Source organism: Sminthopsis crassicaudata, chromosome 4 (genome assembly GCF_048593235.1).
Source record: "Sminthopsis crassicaudata isolate SCR6 chromosome 4, ASM4859323v1, whole genome shotgun sequence".
Taxonomy (NCBI): Eukaryota; Metazoa; Chordata; class Mammalia; order Dasyuromorphia; family Dasyuridae; genus Sminthopsis; species Sminthopsis crassicaudata.
In genome coordinates, this window is record NC_133620.1 from 468,283,579 (window position 1) to 468,307,936 (window position 24,358).

Consider the following 24,358-nt stretch of genomic DNA (forward strand, 5'->3'; position numbering starts at 1 on the left):
CTCCTACTCCTCGAGAAAGCAAAACAAAACCTGCTGTAAACATATATATATATATATATATATATATATATATATATATATAGTTAAACCAAACAAATTCCCACATTAATCATACACACATCTATGGGGCAGTTCTGTGGTCCAATGGATAAAAAACTGTGTGGGGTTAAGAAGATCTGAGTTCAAATTCAGCCTCAGATTCTTATTAGCTCTGTGGTCTTGGGCAAGTTGCTTAACCCCAATTTTTCTCAGTTTCTCATTTATAAAATGGGGTCACACTGGAGAAGAAAATGGCAAAAGTATCTTGCCAAGAAAACCCCTTGGACAAAATCCCTAGGGTCACCAAAAATCACGTACGACTGAACAAGCAAATATGTATCCATACATACATCCAAATATGTGTGTATGTTTTTACACATACATACAGGTGTGTATATATATGTAAGTGTATATACATATATGTGTTGTGTATAATGTGAGTATATATGTGGGAGGGTAGATAAACAGACAAATATACAGACAGATTGAAACATAGATAGATTGATAGACACACTGATAGATAAGCAGGTAGATAAGATAGATGGATGGATAGATAGATAGGTGAACAGACAGATAGATAGATAGATAGATAGATAGATAGATAGATAGATAGATAGACCAACAGATAGATAGATGGATAAATAGATAATGGATGGATGGATACATAGATAGGTAGATAGATAGACAGAAAGACAGACAGACAGATAGATGGACAGAAAGACAGACAGATAGATAAACCAACAGAGAGATAGATGGATAAATAGATAATGGATGGATGATGGATAGAGAGATAGACAGAAAGACGGACAGATAGATAGATGGACAGAAAGACAGACAGGCAGATAGATAGGTAGATAGATAGATAAATAGACAGACAGACAGAAAAATAGACAGATAGCTAAATAGATAAATAGGCAGAGGGACAGAAAGACAGACAGATAGATGGATAGATAGATAGATAGATAGATAGATAGATAGATAGATAGATAGACAGATAGAAAGACAGACAGACAGATAGATAGACCAACAGATAGATAGATGGATAAATAGATAATGGATGGATGGATGGATAGATAGATAGATAGACAGATAGATAGATAGACGAACAGAAAGACAGACAGACATAGATAGACAGACAGACAGATAGATAGACCAACAGATAGATAGATGTATAAATAGATAATGGATGGATGGATGGATAGATAGGTAGATAGATAGACAGACAGACAGAAAGACAGATAGATAGATAAATAGACAAACAGAAAGATAGACATAGATAGACAGATAGATAGATAGACAGACAGACAGACAGACAGACAGACAGACAGATAGATAGATGGACCAACAGATAGATACATGGATAGAAAGATAATGGATGGATAGATAGATAGGCAAACAGATAGACAGATGGAGAGAAAGGATAAATACATAGATATATAGATAAATGGATGGATAGATAGACAGACAGACAGAAAGAAAGAATAAATGGATGGATGGGTGGATAGATAGATAGACAGACAGATGGACAGAAAGGATAGATACATAGATAAGTGGATGGATAGATAAATAGACAAAAAGACAGACAGATAGATGATGGATGTATGTATGGATGGATAGATAGATTGATGGATGGATGGATAGGTAGGTAGATAGATAGATAGACAGACAGACAGACAAAGATAGACGGACGGACAGACTATCTCTCTGTCTCTCTGCGTCTCTCTCTGTCTGTCTGTCCCTCTCCTCTGATTCTTGTCTCTCTCCCTCTCCCATCTCCACCCCCCCCCAGCATTTGTTTCCATGGGACCCGCGTCCATGTGCTACTCATTCACTTTCTCTCTCTCTTTCCTTTTAGGCTAAAATCACCCACAAAAACCAAATGCCCATGTTGCTGGGGCCCCCTCCAAAGCCCAGCTTCTTCTTCCTCAAGAAGTAAAATCCCCGGGACCTCTGAAGGGAGGGCACAGACCCCAAGCCAACCATAGCAGTGGAAGAGGAGTAATAGAAGTCTACACATAAACAAACACAAACACAAGCACACACACACTCTCTTACACACTCACACACATTTACACACACATGTTCTCACACCATCGCTCAATAACAAGCAAAGAGATCCGACAGGACAGAAACCTCCAACTCCTCGAGCTGTCTGCTTCTAAGCTGGGGATGGCAACACCCATTCACTGCTGAGGGAAAATGGCCTCTTGGCTGGTGCAGGGCTCGGCAGGCCCCTCGCCCACCAGCCCCTGTCTCCTGCTGGGTCCCCGCCGGCCCCCTTTAGAGGTGGGCACTGAGATCCTCCTTCCTGCCCGCAGGGGGCTTGTAGAATCCAGACAGAGCTGAAGGCCGAGGCAAACGCCCCCTCCCACCCACCCCCAGGCCAGAGACACTGGGCAAGGCTCCATCTGTGCCCATACAAATGGCCCTAGAGGCTTCAGAACATGGCTCCGTTGCCGGCAAGCATATGTCCGTCTCCTGGTGGTCATTTGAGCCCCAACATGGCTCCCGGAAGTTTTCTGAGAAGGCGGCAATGGGGGTCAGAGCTGGGGAGCCCTTCCTGGCCCGGAGAACAGTCGCCTTAAGCACTCGTCAAGCTTCTGTCTGCCAGGCAGGGCCCGTTGGGAGTAGGCCGGCCCGGTGCTCCGCAGAGGGGCCTTTATTTTCTTAGTTCTTTGGGCACCAGGGTGGGAAGGCAGAAAAACGCGGGCTTTATTTTACCTATCAGTGTAATAACAGCATGTGAAAAACTTCCTGCCACTGGCTTCTCCTTCTTCAAGAGCATCCAGGCCCCTGCTGCAGTTCCAGGGCCTGGAGATACCAGAGAGGTGGGGGGAGCTGGAGGGAGAAAAGAAAGAGGACAAAGGGGAAAAGGGAAAGAGGGAGAGAGGGAGAGCGAGAAAGAGGGAGAGAGAGACACAGAGACACAGAGACAAAGAGATTGAGATAGAGAGACAGAGAAAGGGGGGAGGGAGACAGGGAGAGAGAAAGAGCTGAGGGAAACACATTTGGAGAGGGGAGAAGCAGGAGTGTGTGTGTGTGTAAGAGAGAGACAGAGAAAAAGATAGAATAAGAGTGAAAGGCAGGAGAAGAAGAGGGAGGGGAGAGGAAGAGGGAGGAAGGGAAGAAGTGAGGAGGAAGAGAGGAAAAAATGGCAAAGAGCAAAGAAAAAATGAGAGAGGGAAAGAGGGGAGAAAAGGGAGGGTGAAATAAACAGGGTGTGAGTGAGAGAAAGAGAGGAAAGACAGAAAAAAGAATGAGAGTGAAGGGAGGAAGGAGGAGGGAGAGAGAAAGGAGGGAGAGGAAGAGATGGAGAGGGAAAGAGAGAAGAGAAAGGAAACGAAAGAGAAAAAAAATGAGGGAGAGGGAGAGATAGGGGAGGGGAAGACAGAGAGAGGGAGGGAGGAGGAGGAAGAGACTGAAGAGAGAGTAGTATTTTAGTGTGGGAAGAGACTGAAGTCTGAGGAACTGTGTTTGAATTCTGCCCCTCTCACTGGAATCAGGACCTGAGAAGTCACCTCTCTAAGTGTTTCCTCTTGGACAACTTCAGAGGATTGGCCAGGACCATCTCTAAAGTCTCTCCCGTCTAACCCATGACTAGGGCAGGCCAGCAGAGCTTTGGCCCAGGGCACTAACTTTCGAGGCTCCTGAAAACATGATGGGCTTCTTTGGTGTTAGGATAAGTCCCAGCATCTGTTTCTTCCCTCAATGTAGCCCATGTCGTCGTCCTCCCAAATAAGGACACCTTCCACCTGATTGTCACAAGTCTTGGTTTGTGGTACTCGGTTTAAGATTAAAAATTCCAAGTTGGGTTCCTTGGCTGGGTTTGATTCAATGGGCAGCAGATTTCTTCTCCAGCCTCCCCTTCCTCTCATTTCCCCTTTCCCTTCCCCTCCCACCAAAATTCTACCACCAGATTCTTCTCTGTAGTGATCGCAAGGATGGGGGCCATAAAAAGTTATCCCTCCTGAGCCGGAGACCCAGGTTTATATCCTTTTCAGATGGACATGCTGGGGGTGAGGAGGGAGGGCAAGGATCATGTCCTAGTAGAGCCAGAACTATTGACCTGGTGACTAGGGACTTTTAATTTTTAAATAACTTTTTCTGTATGAGTATATTTATACATTTAACATATCAAATGTATATTTATACATTTAAAACTTTTTCAGAGAAGGGGTTCATAGGCTTCAAACACTGCCAAAGGGATCCAAGACATAAAAAAAAGCTTATGAACCCCTGTCTTAAAGAAAGAAGGGAAAAAATTTAAAAATTAAAAAAAGAAAAAAAGAAACAAGGAGAAGATGAGAAGCTTCATCCAGAAGTATCTTCAGACTTCCAGGGTCCAAATGCTCCAGGGCAAGATGAGGGGGGTTTCAGCAAAGCTCAGTGACCCAAGATTGATTCCAACCAAAAGTTCTTCCTTGAATTCAAAATGGCGACAAAGCTTCAGTCAAGGATGAATTTGCCCTGCTCATAGATTTCTCCCAAGGGATGAATAGTATATGATTGAGTGAGTGAATGGAAAGCAGTGTTTCCTATGTGCCAAGCACTGTGGTAAGAGCTGGAGATATAAGCAGAAAACCTAAACAGTGTTTGCCCTCAAGATGCTTACATTCTTCATTTTTTGCTGAGGCAATTGGGGTTAAGTGACTTGCCCAGGGTCACACAGCCAGGAAGTGTTCAGTGTTTGAGGTCAGATTTGAACTCGGGTCCTCCTGACTTCAGGACTGGGGCTCTGTCCACTGCATCACCCAGCTGCCCCCCAAGAAGCTTACATTCTAATAGGATAAGCCAACCCACACGAGCACTACTCTGCCTGGTATATCCTTCTCTAAGCTTAAGAGGCTGAGATTAGGAAAAAGAAAGCAGGACTTTGGATGTAAATTGAGCCTGAATTTGAGAGAACGAGTAGCAGAGACTGTGGATGTGATGGCGATGACTGAAATAAACCTAAAACATGAACATGGGCTCTCTTCAGCGACCCTACCCAGGAGTGAGGTTGAGTATGGGGACTTGGGGTGAATCAGAGCATCTCAGGGAAGCAGGGGACCTCGGAGGCTGTCTAGTCCAACCCAGCTCTAGGGAATAATCCTGGCTCTAACTCTCCCAACGAATGGTCAGCCAGCTTCTGTTTGGAGATTTCCAGCAAGGAGGCTCCCATTACCTCCTAAGGCAATTGTAATAAGCTGGATACCTGGACAGAGATCCAGGTCAAAACAATAGTCCTGCAACTAACTCTAGCTCCAGGATCATTTTATTCTGAAGTTGAGGGAGACTCCACGATCCTGGGAGGTCTTAGTCTTAAGAATATCAGACAAGCCTTTGCCTAAGTATAGGTATGTGGCAGCCTTGCTTCCAAAAGCTCTAGACCACAGGTGGTTTATTGTCAAGAAGCAAAATCAATTTTCAGAGCCCCACAAATAAGAGGATCTTGAGACTGATTGGAGCAGACTTGGAGACATTGAACAGTCAGGAGTTAGAGTATTATTTATCAGAGATCCAAAAATGCATAGATCATAAGATATATGGATGTCTAATTTAGAGTATTACTTTATGTAGACCAAAAATTGGATAGATGACTAAATTAATTAGATAGGTAAATAATTGGAATGCAAGGGACAAAGATAGATAAATTGATAGCTAGCTAGCTAGATAGATGATAGATAGATGATGGATGGATAGATGGTTAGATGGATGGATGGATAGATGAATAGATGGATAGATGGATGGATGATAGATGGATGGATGGATGAATAGATAGATAAATAGATAGATTGATAGATGATAGATGATGGATGGATAGATAAATAGATGGATAGATGGATGGATGGATAGATAGATAGATAGATAGATAGATAGATGGATAGATGGATAGATAGATGAATATAGATGAATAGGTGGATAGATAGATGGATGGATGGATAGATGGATAGATGGATGGATGGATGGATGGATGGATATATAGATAGATGATGGAGGGATAGATGGATAGATAGATGAATATAGATGAATAGGTGGATAGATAGATGGCTGGATAGATGGATAGATGGATGGATGGATATATAGATAGATGATGGAGGGATAGATGTATAGATAGATGGACAGATAGATGAATAGATGGATATTTAGATGGATGATGAATGGAGAGATGGATAGATAGATGAATATAGATGAATAGGTGGATAAATAGATGGATGGATGGATATATAGATAGATGATGGAGGGATAGATGTATAGATAGATGGACAGATAGATGAATAGATGGATATTTAGATGGATGATGAATGGAGAGATGGATAGATAGATGAATATAGATGAATAGGTGGATAAATAGATGGATGGATGGATAGATGGATGGATGGTTGGATATATAGATAGATGATGGAGGGATAGATGGATAGATAGATGAATATAGATGAATAGGTGGATAGATAGATGGATGGATAGATGGATAGATGGATATTTAGATGTTTGGATAGATGGATGGATGGATGAATGGATAAATAGATGATGGATGGATAGATAGGTAGATAGATGCCTAAATAGGTAGATTGATAGATGACTAGATAGATGATTGGATATCCAGATAAAGCGATTGAAAAGTGGACAATGGATAGGTATCTGAATGCATAATTGGATGATAAATAAATGATGATAAAAAGGATGGCTAGATAACTGAAGGGGATAATATCTGAAGATAATCCATTTAGAGCTGAAAGCCTCTGTGAGGTTTAACATCCTCATTTTAGAGATAAAGATGCTGAGATTCTGAAAAGTCACAGAATGCTCAATCTATGGAAAGCTGGAAGGATCCTCAGAGACCACCTTGTGCACCTCTCTCATTTTATAAATGAGGCAACTAAGAAGAAAACCAAGCAAGGACTACCTTGCTCTCATAGGCTGTAATGTTTCTCATCTGCTCACTCAAAAAGCACTTATTCCATTCTGGCCACGGAATGGGAGGCAGAGGAGCTGCCAAAACAAAACAAAGAAATCCAAACAGTTCCTGCTCTCAAGAAGCTTTCGCTCTCTTAGTGAGAAATATCTAGTCCAATCTCACTTATTTCGTAGATGAGCAAACTGAGATCCTGAAAAGTGAAAGTTTCCACCACAGATCAATAAGCCAGGGAACCAGCAGAGACTTTGGGACCAGTGTGCTTTCTTTCTGTTTGAGATTCAGTCCACAAATCCTCCCCAGGTAGACAATATGTCACCTTCCATAGTCCCCTCTTTTCCTAGGCTATGTACAGAAATTCTGTGGTCGTTATTGAATCCGGCCTTGAAAATTAAAAACAAAAGTTGTACACACACACACACACACACACATACACACACACACACACACACACGGAGCTTGCCCTCCTTTCCTTATGGTACTGAGGACGAAACTGCTGTGCTTTCAGATGTTGTTGTTGTATCCACGTGGGCCCGAAGGGGCTGCCTTTCTTCCAGGATAGTTTTATCATCCTGGGGATGCTCAGAGACCTGAGCAGGCTAAGGGATGGAAAGTGAACACCAGCTCCTCTCAAGAGACTTCTTTCCACAGATGGAAAAAATACATTAAAATTGCCGAATAAGTTGGGAAACACTTGGCAGCAAGCAGGAGCCTCTCGCCAGACCAAGCTTATATAATATGTGTGTGTATTATGTAACATGCAGAATACTTAATATGCTGTATATATTATGTAAATGGCATGTCAATGGAAATAATAATGACAAATATAGACCCACCGATCTCACATATTCAATGACAGATTAGAACACGGAGTCCCTTTGCCAGAGAGTCTTAAATTGTAGGCCCCATGAACCCCATCTCCTGGCTCTCTGGACCCCTCCCCTATTAACTGCCTTCAGCAAATAAGTGAGAGAACAGGACCCACCAAAAAAGGAAATTCTGCCAAAGCTCCCAAGGCTTCTTCCCGGGCAGGTGTACGTGGCTGCGGCGTCTACACTACTTCCAGAGGGGACATTTCTTTCCTGATTGCAGAGACCACGCTCACCCATAAGGGTAGAAATGACTGGCTGGGAAGGGAGACGGCCATTAGCTACAGCAAGGAACAGGCCCTCTTCTGCTTCCTGAATGCTCTTGGCAAAGGCAACGGGAGCCACCAGAAAAAATAAAATAAACCACCAAAGAGCCAATGACCAAGACAGAAGATATCAGACTACTGATGGTGACCAGTGAAGAGCTGGCTAGGTTCAATCCCAGTAGTACCCCTAATTATTTGTAGGATCTCCTTCCCTTCTGTGGCTTGTTCGAAGTACAGTCAAGTCAACCACTGTTCCTGGAAAGGAAAAGTCAGCCAATTACCCACTGACGCCAATCAGTCAGCATTTAGTACTGATGATTATAAACAATCAAGCAGCATTTACCAAGGCATTCACTATGTGCCAGGGACTGTGCTGAGGATTCAAGGAAAAGAGAATGGATAGCACCTTCCTCGAGGAGATCAAGCTGTAACAGGGAAACAGCTCACAAGCGGCTCTCGACCCGGAGAGTATGTCCAGCATCAGTGGAAAACAATCTGAGAAGGAAGCGAGGCGGGGACCAGGAGCCTCCTGGAGAAGGGATGGTTCTAACTCTGCATCCCGGCCACCCTGCACCAATGCGTGCTGTCCTTCCCTATTAACGGTCACTCCTCGAGGGCAGGGACTGACGATTTCTGTAGTTGTACGCCCGGTGCCTGCTAAAAAGCAAGTGTTCACTCAATACTTTTGCATGTATTCATGGCTCTGGGACTCAGTTTCCATATCTGCAAAATGAAGAGAGAGGGGACCTTTAAGGTTGTTTTGACTCTCTAAATCCATGAACCTAATGCCGGTACGCAGAAAAATTCTCAGAACATGAAGAAATGGTAGGGTAGAATAGAACCCTTCTTACCTGTCCCCAAGTCCAGAACCCATCCCGCCTCTGCCTGAATCCAGAACCCATCCCATGAGCTAAAAAAAAAAAAAAAAAGTTCTTTGGAACATCTAATTTCTTTGTAATTGTTATTGTTCAGTGATCTCCCACAATCACAAAGCTTTGTTGGTATTGAGTCTTTTCAGTCTGATTCTTTATGGGATTTTCTTAGCAAAGATACTGATGTGCCATTTCCTTCTCCAACACATTTCACAGATAGGGAAAACTGAGGCAAACAAGCTGAGGCGACTTGCCCAGGGTCACACAGCTAGTGTCTAAAGCTGGCTTTGAACTCGTGAAGCTCCTGAGTCTTCTGGATTCCAGCTTTAGTGCTCTATCCATTGTACCTAGATGTTCCTCTGAGAAATTAGATGAAGAAATTAGAAAGAGAAGAAGGGAGGTGGGGAATCTCAGACTATCTCAGGCCTAGACTGAATTTACAAATGGCACAAAGTTATAAAGAAATGCATATCCTAAAAAAGATGTTTTACCAGAGAGACAGAGAGAGAAAGAGAGAAGAATTCCCTCCATGTCCTTCCTATAGAAGAAATACACAGAAAATGCTATTATCCCTTGACTCAGGCAACAGTTCTCTCTGCTTTCACACTGTCTTTCTGTGCTTCACAAAGAGATGCTTCCCAGACAGGATTAGAAGGTGAGATTCCCCGTCATTCTCCCTGCTCTGACCGCACCTGGACTGCCCAGCCGCCATGGGCAGGATGCGGTTAAATTGGGGACTGTTCAGAGGAGGATAAAGGAAGCCCTCGACCACGTAACGCGAGGATCAGGTGAAAGAGTAGAAATGTTCAGCGTGGAGGTGAGACCGCTTGGTTGGGAAGGGGAGAGGGAGTGGGGAAAAGTACCATCTTCTAATAGGTAAAGGTCTGTTATGTGTGCAAAGGAGATGCTTAGCCCTAGCGTGCAGTGCCAGGAGTTATAGATGGAAATTATGATGAGGTCCATCAGGCCCGATGCCAGGAAAAACTTCCTAACCTTGGAGCTGTCCTGAAGAGGAACAGGCCGCCCGAGGGTCACTCTTGAGTGAAGGCTGGATGGCGGCTAGTCAGGCAAACGTGGAGGGGATTCTCATTGCGTCTGGTGGCCGCTTGCTCAGAGATTTGAGGCCTGCAACATTTATTTTCAGCTATCAGCTAAGGATGGACCAATTCTACCTCCAAAGACATTTGAGAAGGTGAGCCTCTAGTCAGCACTCCCAGGAACTAATTCCCTGGGAGAATACGTCAGGGAAGGCCAATGGACAGCCTAGGCCACCTGCCGCCAGCCGGATGATCCTGACCTTCTCCAAGAGGAAATGAGACACATGTCCTGGGAAAATACTTAAGTCACAGCACTGTACATCAAGGACAGTTCCTAAAACTCCACATCAATTTTTTCCCCAGATTTAAGCACTGTACCGTAGGTTCCTCAGCCTCAATAGTATTATTCCATCGAAAGATCTCATTTTCTTACTGAAGAGCCCTACTTCTCAGGGTCATATTTGAAACCACTGTCCTTCGTAGAAAGTTAAAACAGGGGTAGTAAATAGAGCACCAGCCCTGAATTCAGGAGGACCCGAGTTCAAATCCGGCCTCAGACACTTAACACTTCCTGGCTGTGTGACCCTGGGCAAGTCACTTAACCCCAGTTGTCTCAGAAGAGGAAAAAAAAAGAAAAAAAAAAGCTAAAACAATATTATCTTGGGTTCTGCTATTTTCAGTTATAAAAGATGCGCATGACCAATACATTTAGCCAATCCAACACCAAGCACTGATTAAGTACTTTCTGTATACCAAGCCCTGTGGCAAGCACTGAGAAAACAAAGACAAAAGAAAACAGTTCATCAGGTTGGAACCGTCCTTTCCAAAATTCACTCTAACACACATAGGAGAGCTGGAGGAGACCCCTGAGATAATTTAGCCAAAGGACCAGAGGCTTGATAATAGACCTAGATTTGGAAGGGACCTAGGAAGTCAACTAATTGGCTTCCTCAATTTCCAGAGGAAACAACAAATGAGACAATTGTTCAAAGGATCTGCCATAGATTTAGAACCAAAAGTTACCTTTTATTGTTGTTTTTCGGTCATGTCCGACTCTTCTTGACCCCTTTTCAGGTTCTCTTAGCAAAGATACTAAAGAGGTTTGCATTTCTTTTTTTAGCTCATTTTACAAATAAGGAAACTGAGGCAAACAGAGTTAAGGGACTTACCAAGGTCATACCAAGTATCTGAATTTGAACTCATGAAGATGAATCGTCTTTTTTTTTTTCAGCACTATCCATTGCATCACCTAACTGCCCAAAAGGGACCCCAGAGACCCTCAGTCCACAAAGGAGGAAACAGCCCCTGAGAAGTTAAGTGTTCTTACAAGATCACATGGGCAGTAAGTAAAAAGGCTAGCCCCCTCCCCAACTTTGAATTCAAGCCCCCCCCGACTTAAATTCAGCAGCCTCCACCACGTGACCCAAAGCCCCTGATTTCTGGCTGCATCGGTCCCTGGTGCCTGCCCCGGGGTCTTCTCAACTGCCCTCGGGTCTCGGTGCCATGAGTGTCAGTGCTCACTGGTCCTCTCCAGCCATAGCTGGAAGCAGAGCCCCTGAAAGGGAACCTCCAGCGAGGAAGGGGCCCCATGTGATCTTCATTAGTGAGGAGCGTGGGTTGGACCATCTGTACCCCAGAGAACCGAGTGGCAAGCTGCCTTTCCTACGCAGGGAAAGCGATGGATCGGGGAGAGCAGGAGAGGGCCCGGAGAACCAGGGAGTCTGGGGGTAAAACCGGCAGCCTGGAGAGCCAAACAGGCCACAGAGCAGAGCAGGATGCTGGATCCTGAGGGATAGCACCCCCCCGGACCCTGGACCAGCGTCTGGGCTCCTGAGTCCTGTCACCCAACAGTGAACGGCCACCACAAGCTCCTTGAAATGTCGGAGGCTTGAGTTATATTTACTCCAACCCCCTCCATTAGTCTTATACATGGAAATGAAGCACAAGGGTGGGGAATAATTTGCCCCATGATGTGGTCTTGTCACAAGTGAGGTCGGGATGTTGGGCTTCCCTTCTAGCACCTCCCTTCCCTGGGGGTCTCACCCACCTCCCATCCTAACGGGCTGGATGACGGTGAGATAACGGGCAGATGCTGGGGGTCCGAATGGACCCAGACAGCAGGGCCGCTCCAACTGGAGGGCTCCCGGGAACACCAGAGAATTGGACAGAAAACAGGGAGGGCTGCTATAAATACAGCAAAATAATTTCTAGAATCAGGGAGATGCAACTTGAGAAGGAAGATGGCATCCGAGGCTAGAGAGGGGATCTGTGGCAGATCATTGCTCTCCCTCCCTGAACGGGGAGGGCGAATGAAAGATTTCTCACCAACTACCCGGGAACCTGAAACCACAGGATGTAGCAGCCTTTGACTTCCCAGACATCTGTTGGGTGATAGATACAGCTAATATGAATCATCAAAAGGCTTCTAGGTCACATAGCGGACGCCTCGGGGAGGGAGGGCAGCCATCCTCAGAATCCAGGCCTTAATGATCGCCCAGGGGGTGCCAGGGAAGAAAAGGGAGCCCCAGGAGGCAGGAAGGGGCATGATGGGAAAGCGGGGGAATGAGGTCGAGGTCTGGCACATGAAAAGATGCAGCGAGCTCTGCCTACGTCTAATGTTCAACTAAGCAGGGAGGGGAGGGGAGTGGGCCAGTCACTGCCCACACATGACAAAGGGGGCTGTGGAAGCCACAGAAAAGCCCCTGCCCTGGAGAAGGGGAAAAGGACCGGATTCCAGTGACATGGATGCTGAAGGTTCAAGGATCACCGGATTTTGGGTCAAGGGTCAAAAGGATCCCAGAGGCTATCTGGACCAACCCCATCTTACAGATAAGGAAACTGAGGCAGCCTTGGGTTCATCGATCCAAAACTACAAAGAATAACAGAAGAGATCTATTCTACTACTCCCTGTTTTGTAGTTGAAGAAATTGAGGCACTCTTGGGATCATAGATCCAAAGCTAAAAAGGATCCTAGAAGAGATCTATTCTACTACTCCCTATTTTACAGATGAAGAAACTGAGACACTTGGATATAGATCCAAAACTACAAAGGATAACAGAAGAGATCTATTCTATAACTTCCTATTTTACAGATGAGGAAACTGAGACACTCGGATCATAAATCCAAAGCCAGAAAGGATCTCAGAAGAGATCTATTCTATTATTCCCTATTTTACAGATGAGGAAACTGAGTTCCAGGAAGATTAATTGACTTAGATTCATAGATTGAGACCCTCACAGGCCATGAACTTCATTTTACAAATGAGGAAAGAAAGGCATCCAGGTAGTGCTTGTAAAAGACAGGATTTGAAGCCAGAGCCTCTGATGCCAGAGGCAGCATCCTTGCTTCTGTATCATAGTCCTCCCTGATCCGGCCCCACACTCCCCCCCCATCCGAACCCTCGCCTTTACCATGGCATTGCTGCCACCCTATACCCTGGAGATGGAGTAGGGATGGAGGGAGGGAAACAGAGCCCACTTTGTTTAGGGAGTGAAGGAATTCTAAGGACAAAGAACAGAGCTGATGATCCAAGTGCCACAGACCTCCTGCTCCTGCCCCCCTTCACCCAGCAGGCCTCTGAAGCACCAGCTGGGCCGTGCCCTGGAGGGTGGCACTGACCCAGGGAGAGCCGGGAACAGAAGTGGGGGGTCGTCCGATAGCCAGGCCCCAAATAGTGAACGGTCAAAATGGGAGGGGGGGAAGGTAGCACAAGTCCAGCAAGAACGTCGTAGCCTGTCATATTAAAGATCGTATTAAAAGATCTATAGGTTAGACAAGATCCCTAAGGGGAGGTGAGCAAATAGTGGGATTGAGTTATGGTTGTCTAGGGAAAGAAAGGAGGAAAGGAGAACAGAGGTGCTCTTTGATAATTGTTCGGGTCAGGACGGGGAGGGTTAGGGGGAGCAATCAGGAGAAGCTGAATTATAATGAAGTGGAAAAAAAAAAAAAAGCTCCTGTTAGAACCAAAAGCTAAACTTGGACTGCTCTCCAGAAAAGGGATTTTAACCAGAAGTTAAGGACAGCAGAACAATCAAAATAGCTATCTGCTCCCTCTTTAGAACAGAGAAAAGAAAGCTTGAGTTTTTAATGCAGTGTGTCTGTGGGAAATGGGCTGATGAATTAATCCATCCATTTCTGGGATGTCAGACACACCAGGATAAAGGTCACACCTTGTGTCAAGAGACCCGGCAGAGAGAGCTCCGGAGGGAATGGTGGTGTTTGGGGAAAGGAAGAGACAAAGGACCGTGATCTGTTGGCAAAACTAAAATGGGTTCCTTAGCGATGTGGTCCGGGAGAGGGCTGCTAATCTCCGTTATCCTGACCAGTTTAGAGAATCAAAGTATAAGTGTGTAATCCATAAAAACTCAAATCACGCTACCTTCTGGACTCAGTTTATATCAAATTAAAGGGTTGATCGAGATGGCTCCCAAGATCCCTTCCAGTTTTAGACCAAGAAAATAGATCTATATAAAGATAGAGATTTATGCACACACACACACATGTATATATATGCATACATATGTTTGTGTGTGTGTGTGTGTGTATATATATATATATATATATATATATAAATGTATCTCTTCTGTTATCCTTTGTAGTTTTGGATCTATATCCAAGTGTCTCAGTTTCTTCATCTGTAAAATAGAGAGTCATGATGTATATGTATATATAATATATACATATAGATATAATGTGTATATATAATGTATATGTATAGATATAATATGTATATATAAAATGTTTATATACATGCACAGGCATGTGTATATATGCATGCAAGTGTGTATATGATATATGTGTATACATAATTATGTGTATAGTTAATGTACATATAATATATGTATATATAATGTATTATATATACACATAGTATGTAAGTGTATATTTGTGTATATATACATGTGTATATATAATATATATATATATAACATGTGTAGATGTGATGTATATATACACACAATACATACATAGGAATTTATGTATAATGTGTGCGATTTTATATATACATTTATATACAATAAAATTATATAAGAAGGTTGTATTTACTGCCTTGGCTAAACCAATACCCAGTGAGTTTAGCTTCCTTTAGTCTTTTAGCCTCAGTGGGACTAAGCCAGCTTCAGGGTAATACAGTGTACTATTTTGAAGTTTGGGTAGTTATTTGAGGGGCTGGGAGAGGTATTTTTTAACAGCCGGGTTACAAGAGTGAGTTGTACCTTATAAATGTGACTGGAGAATAATTTAGAAGGCATGTTGGACACAAGCTCTGGAATCTAAATAAATAACAGGTAAGTTGCCTAGACAGAGCCGCCTGACAGACTCAGGACCAGACAGAATCTGAGATCTAGAACTGGAAGAGAACATGGAGGTCAGTGAGTGGAATGCCCCCACTTTCTAGAGAAGTAAACTGAGACTTAGCTGGCCACTCAGCTGCTACTCATCAGAGGAGGGATTTGGGAAGTCAGGTGCTTCCCAGGTTTTTTTTCTCTGGGCCACAGACATGGAGCTGGAAGGGACGGCAAAGGTGATCTAGGCCATGAGGAAAAGGCAGAAGTCCAGTGTGGATGAAGTGGCCCGTGGTCTCTCATAGAAAGGAACAGAACTTTGTTTCTGACTTCCAGGTAAATGCAGCTCCCTCATCATCACAAAACAGGATGTCCCTTCTGGAAAAGGGTCTGGTGGGATGTTCCCCGCTTCTAGGTAATCCCAAGCTGCCTTTAGCATTGTTCCCCCAGGCCAACTACAGGAAGTAAACAGCACATTAATTATACTCTCAGGAGTAACTAAATTGGGAGGTGGTGTAAATACTAATGAGCAAAGAAAGATAAAGCTAGGGACTCTGAGGAATTAGAAATCTGACCTGGTTCTCCTGGGAGAAAGTCTTCTGAAGCCTTAGGGAGCCACAGAGGGGTGGAATGATGAATTCCACCTGAATTCCAAAGTCAGGTCAAAGGAGGCGTTATTTCCTATACTTTCACTATCCAGGTCCTACACTCTCCCCCAGGCCTGGAAGACGTTATCCATCTCCCCATGCATTCACCCAACCTGTATGAAGGGCCTACAGGACGTCACTAGGCCAGACACCTCTAGCTGGAAGAGAACCAAGACCAACTAATCCAAATCTCTCATTTTATAGATTGGGAAACTGAGACACCATAGGATTCTAGACTTAGAAATGGAAATCCAACTCCCTTACTTTATAGAGGAGCCAATGGAGGCCCAAAGTTGCAAAGTTCTTAAAATCAGGATTCAAACTCCCAAGACTCTGTTACTAAATCCAGCATATTTCCCATCGTACAAAAGTTGACCCGTCTGAGGTCATCATTGCTCCATTTAATATTTGCAAGATAAGGAAGGCCTCTGCTCCAGATGTTTTATCACCCAGACTGAAGGGATCTTTCTGAGGAAGAACAAAGGCTGACAGGGTAAGGGGACTGTCAAGTGCACACGATGGAGTGATGTGAGAGTTAAAAAAAATATATATAGTGAAATGAGTTTCATTTTCAAGAGAAACAGTCATTGACAGAAGCTAGAAACAGTGGGCCTGTTATGCACGTCATGAATTAGGATCCTAGGGTTTCTGAATTCAAAGAAACCTCAGAGAGCATTTAATCTCACTTGTAGCTGAACTGGAATTAATTCTTCAACAAATGGTCATTCAAAGCCTGCTTGAAAATCTTGGGCAGTGGGAAGCTCGTTACCTACCCACAAGGCACTAAGTCTGCTTTTGGATAGCTGTCATTATCAGGAAGTTTTTCCTCATTTCAAGCCAAAATCTGCCCTTTTTCTACTCCTACCCATTGCTCTAGCTTCTGATTTCTCGTGCCAAGGAAAACAAGTCTAATCATTATAGTCTTAAAGTAGTTGAATTTAATCATTATATTCCCACCAAGATCATCCCCAAATCTTCTCTTGTCAAGACTCAAAATCCCCAGCTCTTTGAAAAGTTCTTTCTTGGACATGGTTACCGGTAACTTTATTGAAATCATTGCCCTCCATTGGATGGACACTCTACCTTGTGATTTCTTCCCTTCATTTTAGCTCCCAGAATCGACCCTAATGCTCCAGACATAGGCTGTCCAGTACAAAATATCATAAGAGTCTCATATTGCTCCTTTTGAAGAATATGCCCTCTCTTCATGAAACTTAGCATGGCATTCTATTTTTTAGCTGCCATATTGTAATGTTGACTCGGTGTGGAATTTGGAGTACACAAAAATCTATAGACCAACTGCAAGTTGGTCATTCCATTATTTGAACGCTAATGAGTTTAAATTAAATTAAAAATGTGTCTCCATTGAATTTCCTCTTATTAGATTTGGTGTTAATAATATCTTTTTGGATGCTTACTCTCACATCCGATGGATTGCCGAACCTTCCCAATTTTGAGTTATTCTACACTTTGAAAAACATTCAGCCCAAAACATTGATAAAAAATGTTTAACTCCATGGATTCCCCCAAAAGAGATCTTTGGCACCCACTCAGGGCCTTGTCAGTGGACATCAATTCATCTATGTTCTCTTGTGGGTCAGCTATTTATCCAGTTGTGAATCTATACTATCCACATCTGTCATCCAGTGTGTTTCTATGCGATTTATTCATAAGAATATAATGAAGGGCTGGCGTAGCTGCTAGAGCACCAGCCCTGAAGTCAGGAGGACCCGAGTTCAAATCTGGCCTCAGACACTTAACACTTCCTGGCTGTGTGACCCTGGGCAAGTCACTTTACCCCAACTGCCTCAACAACAACAAAAAAGAAAACTCCAAGTTGGACACGACTGAAACAGCTGAACAATTATCGGACACCGTGCTCACATCCAAGTACAGCTTTTCCTACCATCCTATAATTCACATGGTCAATGGAGATACTCAGGCCAGATCTGCATGATGCCCTAACGAACCCATGATGGGTCACCATGATCATGACTTCCTTTTTCTAAGTACTCACAGACAATTGTATGTAAGAATATGGTTTCAAATTCTTTCCAGGAACTAGAATCAAGCTTTCCATCTTAGAGTTTCAAGAATTTTTTTGCTTCCTCTTTTCAAAAACTGGAATCACTTTTTTTTTCTCTTTTTCACAGTTTTTCAAAAGTCACTCCTATGACTCAGAACTCATACCCACAAGTCCTAGCTGAGCCCTGGGATAGAATCTGTCAAAGTTAGCAACTTGAAATCAGTGAGAGTGCCTCACTACTTCCTCTAACTTTTGAAGGTTGAAATAGATGAACCTACCTAGTACTCCATCTTTACTATGACCTGCCTCCAAGCTGGATTTGTGTTCCTGGCTGGGTGGTATATAGTACACTCCCAGAATCACAAACTTTCTGAGAAGGAAGGAACACCAGAAACCATCTAGTCCAAGTTATCTGCTCCTATCCCAAAATAGTTTCTATTTTTCTCTCCTCGGATCCTCAATGAAGTATTCTTCCTTTCTGGTTAACGAATTTCTTTGCTTTCCTCCCCATCCATATTCTCATTAGTCACCTGATCACTGAGACCATATCCTGGAGGACTTAACTTTTTCAGCTCCAAATTTCCTTGGTGTTCCATTCAGGGGGGTTCTGGATGGTCGGCTCCAAGCAGCAACCCAGAACTAATTATCCAATTTTCTGTGTAAATGTTACAAATCAAGGCTTGGTTGTTTTGTTCATTGTCACTCTAGGCTTAAGAAAGGGATGGATGGGATAGTAATCATTCAGATTAAACTTTAAAAGTATTTCAAGAGTACTTTTTTTTTTCCTGGAAAGCCGGTAATTGACCATTTCCCAGCATACACCTGCTCAAGATCCTAATTGGTGAGTATGTTCCAAGGCCCATCATTTCTAGAATGCAAGTTACCCTGCTTCCACCCACACAATCCCCTGTTACTCCCTCCAACTTCCAGCTCTGGAACCAAAGTCAAATCAATACTGCCACTGCTTTTGGAAAGGGTGGACATTGCTATTGGAAAGTGTCATTCCACTAAGGCTCCACTCACAATTTCTATTATTTTCCAAAAACCAAAATAATCCTCCCTGGTCTCCATTATGCTATTGATGTTGTCTTTTCCTATTAGGATGTAAGCTTTTTGAGAGCAGGGACTGTATTTGCTTTTGTGTTTATAATGCCAGCAAATGCTTAATTCTCTTTCATGGACTTATTCATTCTTTTTTTTTCATATTTTATTTTTCAACAATATAGCTCCACTATAATAGCTAAAATCCAACATTTGCCCGGCATTGTGCCAAGTGCTTTACAAATATTATCTCATCTAATCCTCTTGATAACCCAGGAGGCAGGTGCTATTATTATCTCCTTTTTCTAGATGAGGAAACTGAGGCAAAAGTTGAGTGATGAGTCCTGGATCGCATCCCTAATGAGTGTCTGAGGCTGAATAGAAAATGTTGCTCCACTCCTTGGGTTCTGATCAGCCCTCTGAGGCTTATCACCCCTGTGACCTGGGCGAACTACCTTGCCTTCCTAGAACTGAGCTTCTTCATCTGTAAAATAAAGGGATAGAACCGGATGGCCCCTGACGTCCCTACATGCTCATTGGGATCCTGCAATCCAGCTATCTCCATCACAGATTCCAGTGATAAATCACTCCCAGAATATTCCAGTGATCCTCAGGAAGTCAAATGTATCCCCTTGCCTTTATAACCCTATTAATAAAGATTACACACGTTCCGAGCATGTGTGTATAGACATGGGCCATGAGCACCTCTTCCTCTTCTTGGATATTGATTTCCTGGGCTTGCGTACTGACGGCCATAGGAAGATCTATGAGCTCCCTCCTATGACTTACTAGATAAGTGGGGGAGGCGAGGGGCCTCCCCTGAAAGGGAGGACGCATGAGTATCTCTTAGATGGTGTCTAATGTCCTTCTAGTTCTAAATTTAGAATCCTTTGGTCTCTCCCCCTCCCCTTCTGAAGGCAAAGTTGCGGGAAGGGCAGCTGTCTCGGGTTATTCACTCTTCTGGGAGCTTCTGAGGTTCTCACCTTTATATCTGCCTTTTGTCATCATTTTAGAAAAGGACCTTTGCCTATTTTCAGTTTAGTGATCTTTTAGTTGTATACAGACAGGGAACGGAGCTCTTCTTCTTGCTGAACGATGCCCTTTTATCCTTGGTTGGCAATTCTGGTCTCACAAAGTTCCACTAATTAAATGGGTTTGCTCCCATATATCCTCTGAATCTCATTCTCCCTTTGTGGGCCTCCTTAGATCTTTTATTTTCCTTTTGAGGCTGTGTCCAGCTCTTCGTGATCCTATGGACATTACTGTCCATGAGATTTTCTTAGCAAGAACACTGGAATGGCTTGCCATTTCCTTCTCCAGTGGATTAAGACAAACACAGGTAAATGACTTGCCCACTATTATATATGTGGGGCTAGATTTGAACTCAAGGCTTCCTGACTAGGGGCCCAGTGCTCTAACCACTTCACCACCTAGCTTTCCTCTCTTACTTTTCAAGCAAACTCTTCATTCTCCCTTAGGAGACAGAAAATAGGAAAGCAGAAGGAAATAGAAAACAGAGAAATCTCTACCACAAGTTTCTCTGATAAAAGTCTCATTTACCAACAATATGTAAGGAACTTATTTTAATTTACGAGAATAAGAACCATTTCCCAATTAGTAGATAGTCAAAGAATATCAACAGGTAGTTTTCTGAATAAAAAACATAAGCTATCAATAGCCATATCATTAATAATTAGAGAAATGTCAAATTAAGTAATTATGAGGTTCCCGCTGAACTGGGAAAACAGAAAGGAAAGGAAAGGAAAGAAAGAAAGAAAGAAAGAAAGAAAGAAAGAAAGAAAGAAAGAAAGAAAGAAAGAAAGAAAGAAAGAAAGAAAGAAAGAAAGAAAGAAAGAAAGAAAGAAAGAAAGAAAGAAAGAAAGAAAGAAAGAAAGAAAGAAAGAAAGAAAGAAAGAAAGAAAGAAAGAAAGAAAGAAAGAGAAAGAAAGAAAGAAAGAAAGAAAGAAAGAAAGAAAGAAAGAAAGAAAGAAAGAAAGAAAGAAAGAAAGAAAGAAAGAAAGAAAGATAGAAAGAAAGAAAGAAAGAAAGAAAGGAGGGAAGGGAAGGAAATGCTAGAGATATTTTGGAGAAAACTAAGGCTGGCACACCCATGTGTTATTGATGGAGCTGTGAATTGGTCTGGCCATTCTGAAAAAGTAATTTGGAATTATACCCAATTTGTCACTAAATTGAGCATACTCTTTAAACCATTGACACCACATTTCAAAGAGATCAAAGAAAGAGGAAAGCAATATACAAAAGTATCTTTTGTAGTAAAGAACTCGAAACTGAAGGCGGGTATCACTATCAATTGGGGAATGGAATAAGTAAAGTAAATATAATGGATTACTCTTGTGCCATGATGAAGAGAAGAAGGCTGGGAAGATTTGTAAGAACCGATGCAGAGATTTCACAGATCCATGTAAAATAACAGTATCATAAAAAATGGACCGCTCTCTAAGACCTGAAGTCCTGAAGAACAATGATAAAGCATGTTACCCATCTCCTGAGAAGGACGTGACCAACTCAAAAAGTTGAATGGGACGAGCATTTTTAGTCAATATGGGAACTTGTTTTGTTCAACTAGGCATATTTATAAGAAAAGTTTTATTTCCCTTTTTTTTTTAAATTTCTCTGAGAGTAGGAAAATGGGAAAGAGGAAAAAAAGAAAAACTGGTAAGTTGAAAAAACATTGTAAATTTTAAAAAACTGTTTTTGTATTGCTCATGTATTTTGAAGGAATTTTTTTAGGTGTAAGATTCATCTTACAACATTTGTTATTTTAATCAAAATGGCTTCCCAATTGTGGGAGAAGGGGGGGGAGGAGAAAAGAAAGCTTCTCTCCAATCCTCTAGGAAAGAGCAACCTTCATCCTGCGTCTCATCCATCAGTAAGTGCCAAGAGTCATGTGAACGAGGCTGGAGGGGCTACAGGAGCCATTCCCTGGCACCAGACACAGCACAAGCACAGCAAGATCCCCACGCTCACTGGCACGTGACCCTCACCCCCCACACTTACCAAAACTGAGCTCCTCTGTTCTCTGGGATCGAACTGCTAACTACCTGCTTGCCTGATCATTCTTTGGGGGATCCTTAAAAAAGGTCTTTTTTTTTCTTTTTCTAAATAAGCTCTTTCTTTCTGGGACTTTCCCACCTTCCCCGCCATTCCTATAGCACTTTCCTCAAAATAACCCTTGAGATGAGTGGTGCACATAATAATGATTCTTCTGTATGTCGTGAATGGTTTGAGGTTTGGGTGTCCCAAAAGTCTCAGTTTTAAGCTTTAAGGGTGGCCTGGACATTATATCATCATCCCCATTTCATAGATGAAGAAACTAAGGCTTGATGCTCAAGCACGTTGAAATATCGAGGTCACAGATAATAAGTATCAGGACCTCGGTCCAAAACCGGCTCTCATTGGTTGAGTGACTATTGGCTGAAATGTCTTTCTTTGCCTTGCAGCGAGCCTGTCCTCAGGAGGGGGGGGGGGTATTAAGTCTGGGAAAGCCACCCCCCAATGGGAAATGCCCCCTTCCCTCCCTTCCTGGCCCTGGGTACCAATGTCTTCCAGGTCAGCAAGGCAGGAAGAAGATGGCGCTGATGCCATTTGGGTGAGGAGATGGAACATCGCCAGGCCTTGCCATCTACCCTGTGGATGCGGCCTCCAGGCCTCCAGGCCTTGCCATCCACCTTCTGCTGCATCATCCCGACTTTCCAGTCACCACAAGGCCTCTGCAGCTTAAACTCTTCTCTGAGTCGTCTCCTCCCATTACAGGTGAAATCCTGAAGAAAAGGGAGTGTCTCATTTTTTTATTTGTATCCCCAGCACTCAGCAGAGTGTTTAGCATGTAGTTAGGACTTAATAAACATGTTTTGTTTTTCATTCAGACTGGAAAGATAATAGCTAACATAATAATGGCTAAAGTGTACGTAGAGCTTGCTGTGTAACTGTGCTATAAACATTGTACACTCATTATCTCACTAAAGCCTCACAACAACCCTGGAAGGCAGGTCCTGCTGTTGTCCCCATTTTACAGATGAGGAAACTGAGTCAGACAAAGGCCAAGTGTCTGCCCGTGGTTCCAGCTAGTAAGTGTCTAATCAGACACTTGTTATTTTTCAGTTGTGTCCAACTGTGACCCCATTTGGGGTTTTCTTGGCAAAGATACTGCAGTGACTTGCCTTTTCCTGATTCAGCTCATTTTACAGAGAAGGAAACTGAGGCAAACACAGTGACTTGGAGAGGGTCGCACAACTTGTAAGTGTCTGAGGCTGAATTTTAAATCGGGTCCTCCTGACTCCAGGCCGGGTGCTCTGTGCCACAGGGCACCACACGCTGATGGCCTAAGTTCAGCTCCTGCCTCTGATGTTTGACTTTGAAGAAGTCGTTTAATCTCTCTGTGCCTCAGTTTCCTCATCTGTAAAATGAAGGGGGTGACTGAAAGGGCCTGTGAGGTCTCCTAAAGAAGTCTGCTTTCGGTCATTTATTTGCCTCCTGTTTTCTCACCTTCACAACAACCAGCAGATTCTGCCGGCTCCTCACCCCTTTGCTCTCCTCCCATCCACTCTCGGTGATGCTTGGGTCAGAGCAACTCATTTCCCAAGGGGCCGAAGGCTCCAGCTGAGGACCTCCCGGCCCTTCCCTGACTCTCTCCCAGCTTCCCTTTCCCCCCTCTCCTTTTGGTACATTAGCTGTACAGAACATTTCCTTCTTCCTCCCTGGCACCGGGAACCCCAAAGAAACAATGCCAGGGGAACGAGCCTCCGGTTGACTGACGAGGGCTGACAATGGCTTTCACCAGTCGCAGGTAGGAATATGTTTTCCTGGACCAGTCCGGTGTTTATGTAAAGCCGCTCAGTTCCAGGCTCACTCCTGCCCCCGAAGCCTTGGCCAAGGCTTTCCCAATGCACTCGTCTGCACAAAATCCCATGTGTTGACTCCCCGGGGCTCATATAAGCAGGTCTGGCAGCTTCTCCATCAAGAGATGGATGGCTAGCTGCGTCATGTGGGAGCGCTCTCGCACGCCTTGCCTCAGGAACATCGATCTCTCTCTAAAAGAAAATCAAAGCTATATATCTTGAGAGAGAAGCCATCCGAAATGCCCCTCGCTCCTCTCCCCTGGCCCTTCTCCTGTGACCAGGAAGGAGGAAAATCAGGGTTTCTGATGCTTCACATCCCAAGAGCAGACCCAAAGATCTACAAAACTGTAGGGGGAAATAATCCATGGTTCTTCAGATAAGGAAGAAGTAGCCCAGATGTTCCCACAGCTGCCCGCCAAAGTCCAAATCCTGCTTGGTTGTGAGGTGGGGAAGGGGACTTGTCTGCCCCTGCCTCTTCTCCCCTTCCTTTTTCCATGGGGGTCCATTTCTTCAAGCCGGAC

General features: G+C 43.6%; 1 protein-coding gene and 1 long non-coding RNA gene across 2 annotated transcripts in view; one reads left to right on the top strand and one right to left on the bottom strand.

Moving 5' to 3' along the window:
* Positions 1 to 2,964, top strand: part of DGKG (diacylglycerol kinase gamma) — a 213,458-nt gene extending 210,494 nt beyond the window's left edge. The window contains exon 39 of the mRNA XM_074264238.1: positions 1,895 to 2,964. Coding sequence (XP_074120339.1) covers positions 1,895 to 1,975 — 81 coding nt within the window. The 3' untranslated portion in view covers positions 1,976 to 2,964. The remainder of the gene's footprint in view (positions 1 to 1,894) is intronic.
* Positions 2,965 to 8,656: 5,692 nt separating this feature from the next.
* Positions 8,657 to 23,615, bottom strand: LOC141541466 (uncharacterized). The gene is made up of 3 exons (XR_012481814.1): positions 23,485 to 23,615; positions 22,536 to 22,760; positions 8,657 to 8,792 (listed from the first exon to the last, which is right to left on the bottom strand). It is a non-coding gene; the product is annotated as an uncharacterized LOC141541466 (long non-coding RNA).
* Between the last annotated feature and the right edge of the window lie 743 nt (positions 23,616 to 24,358).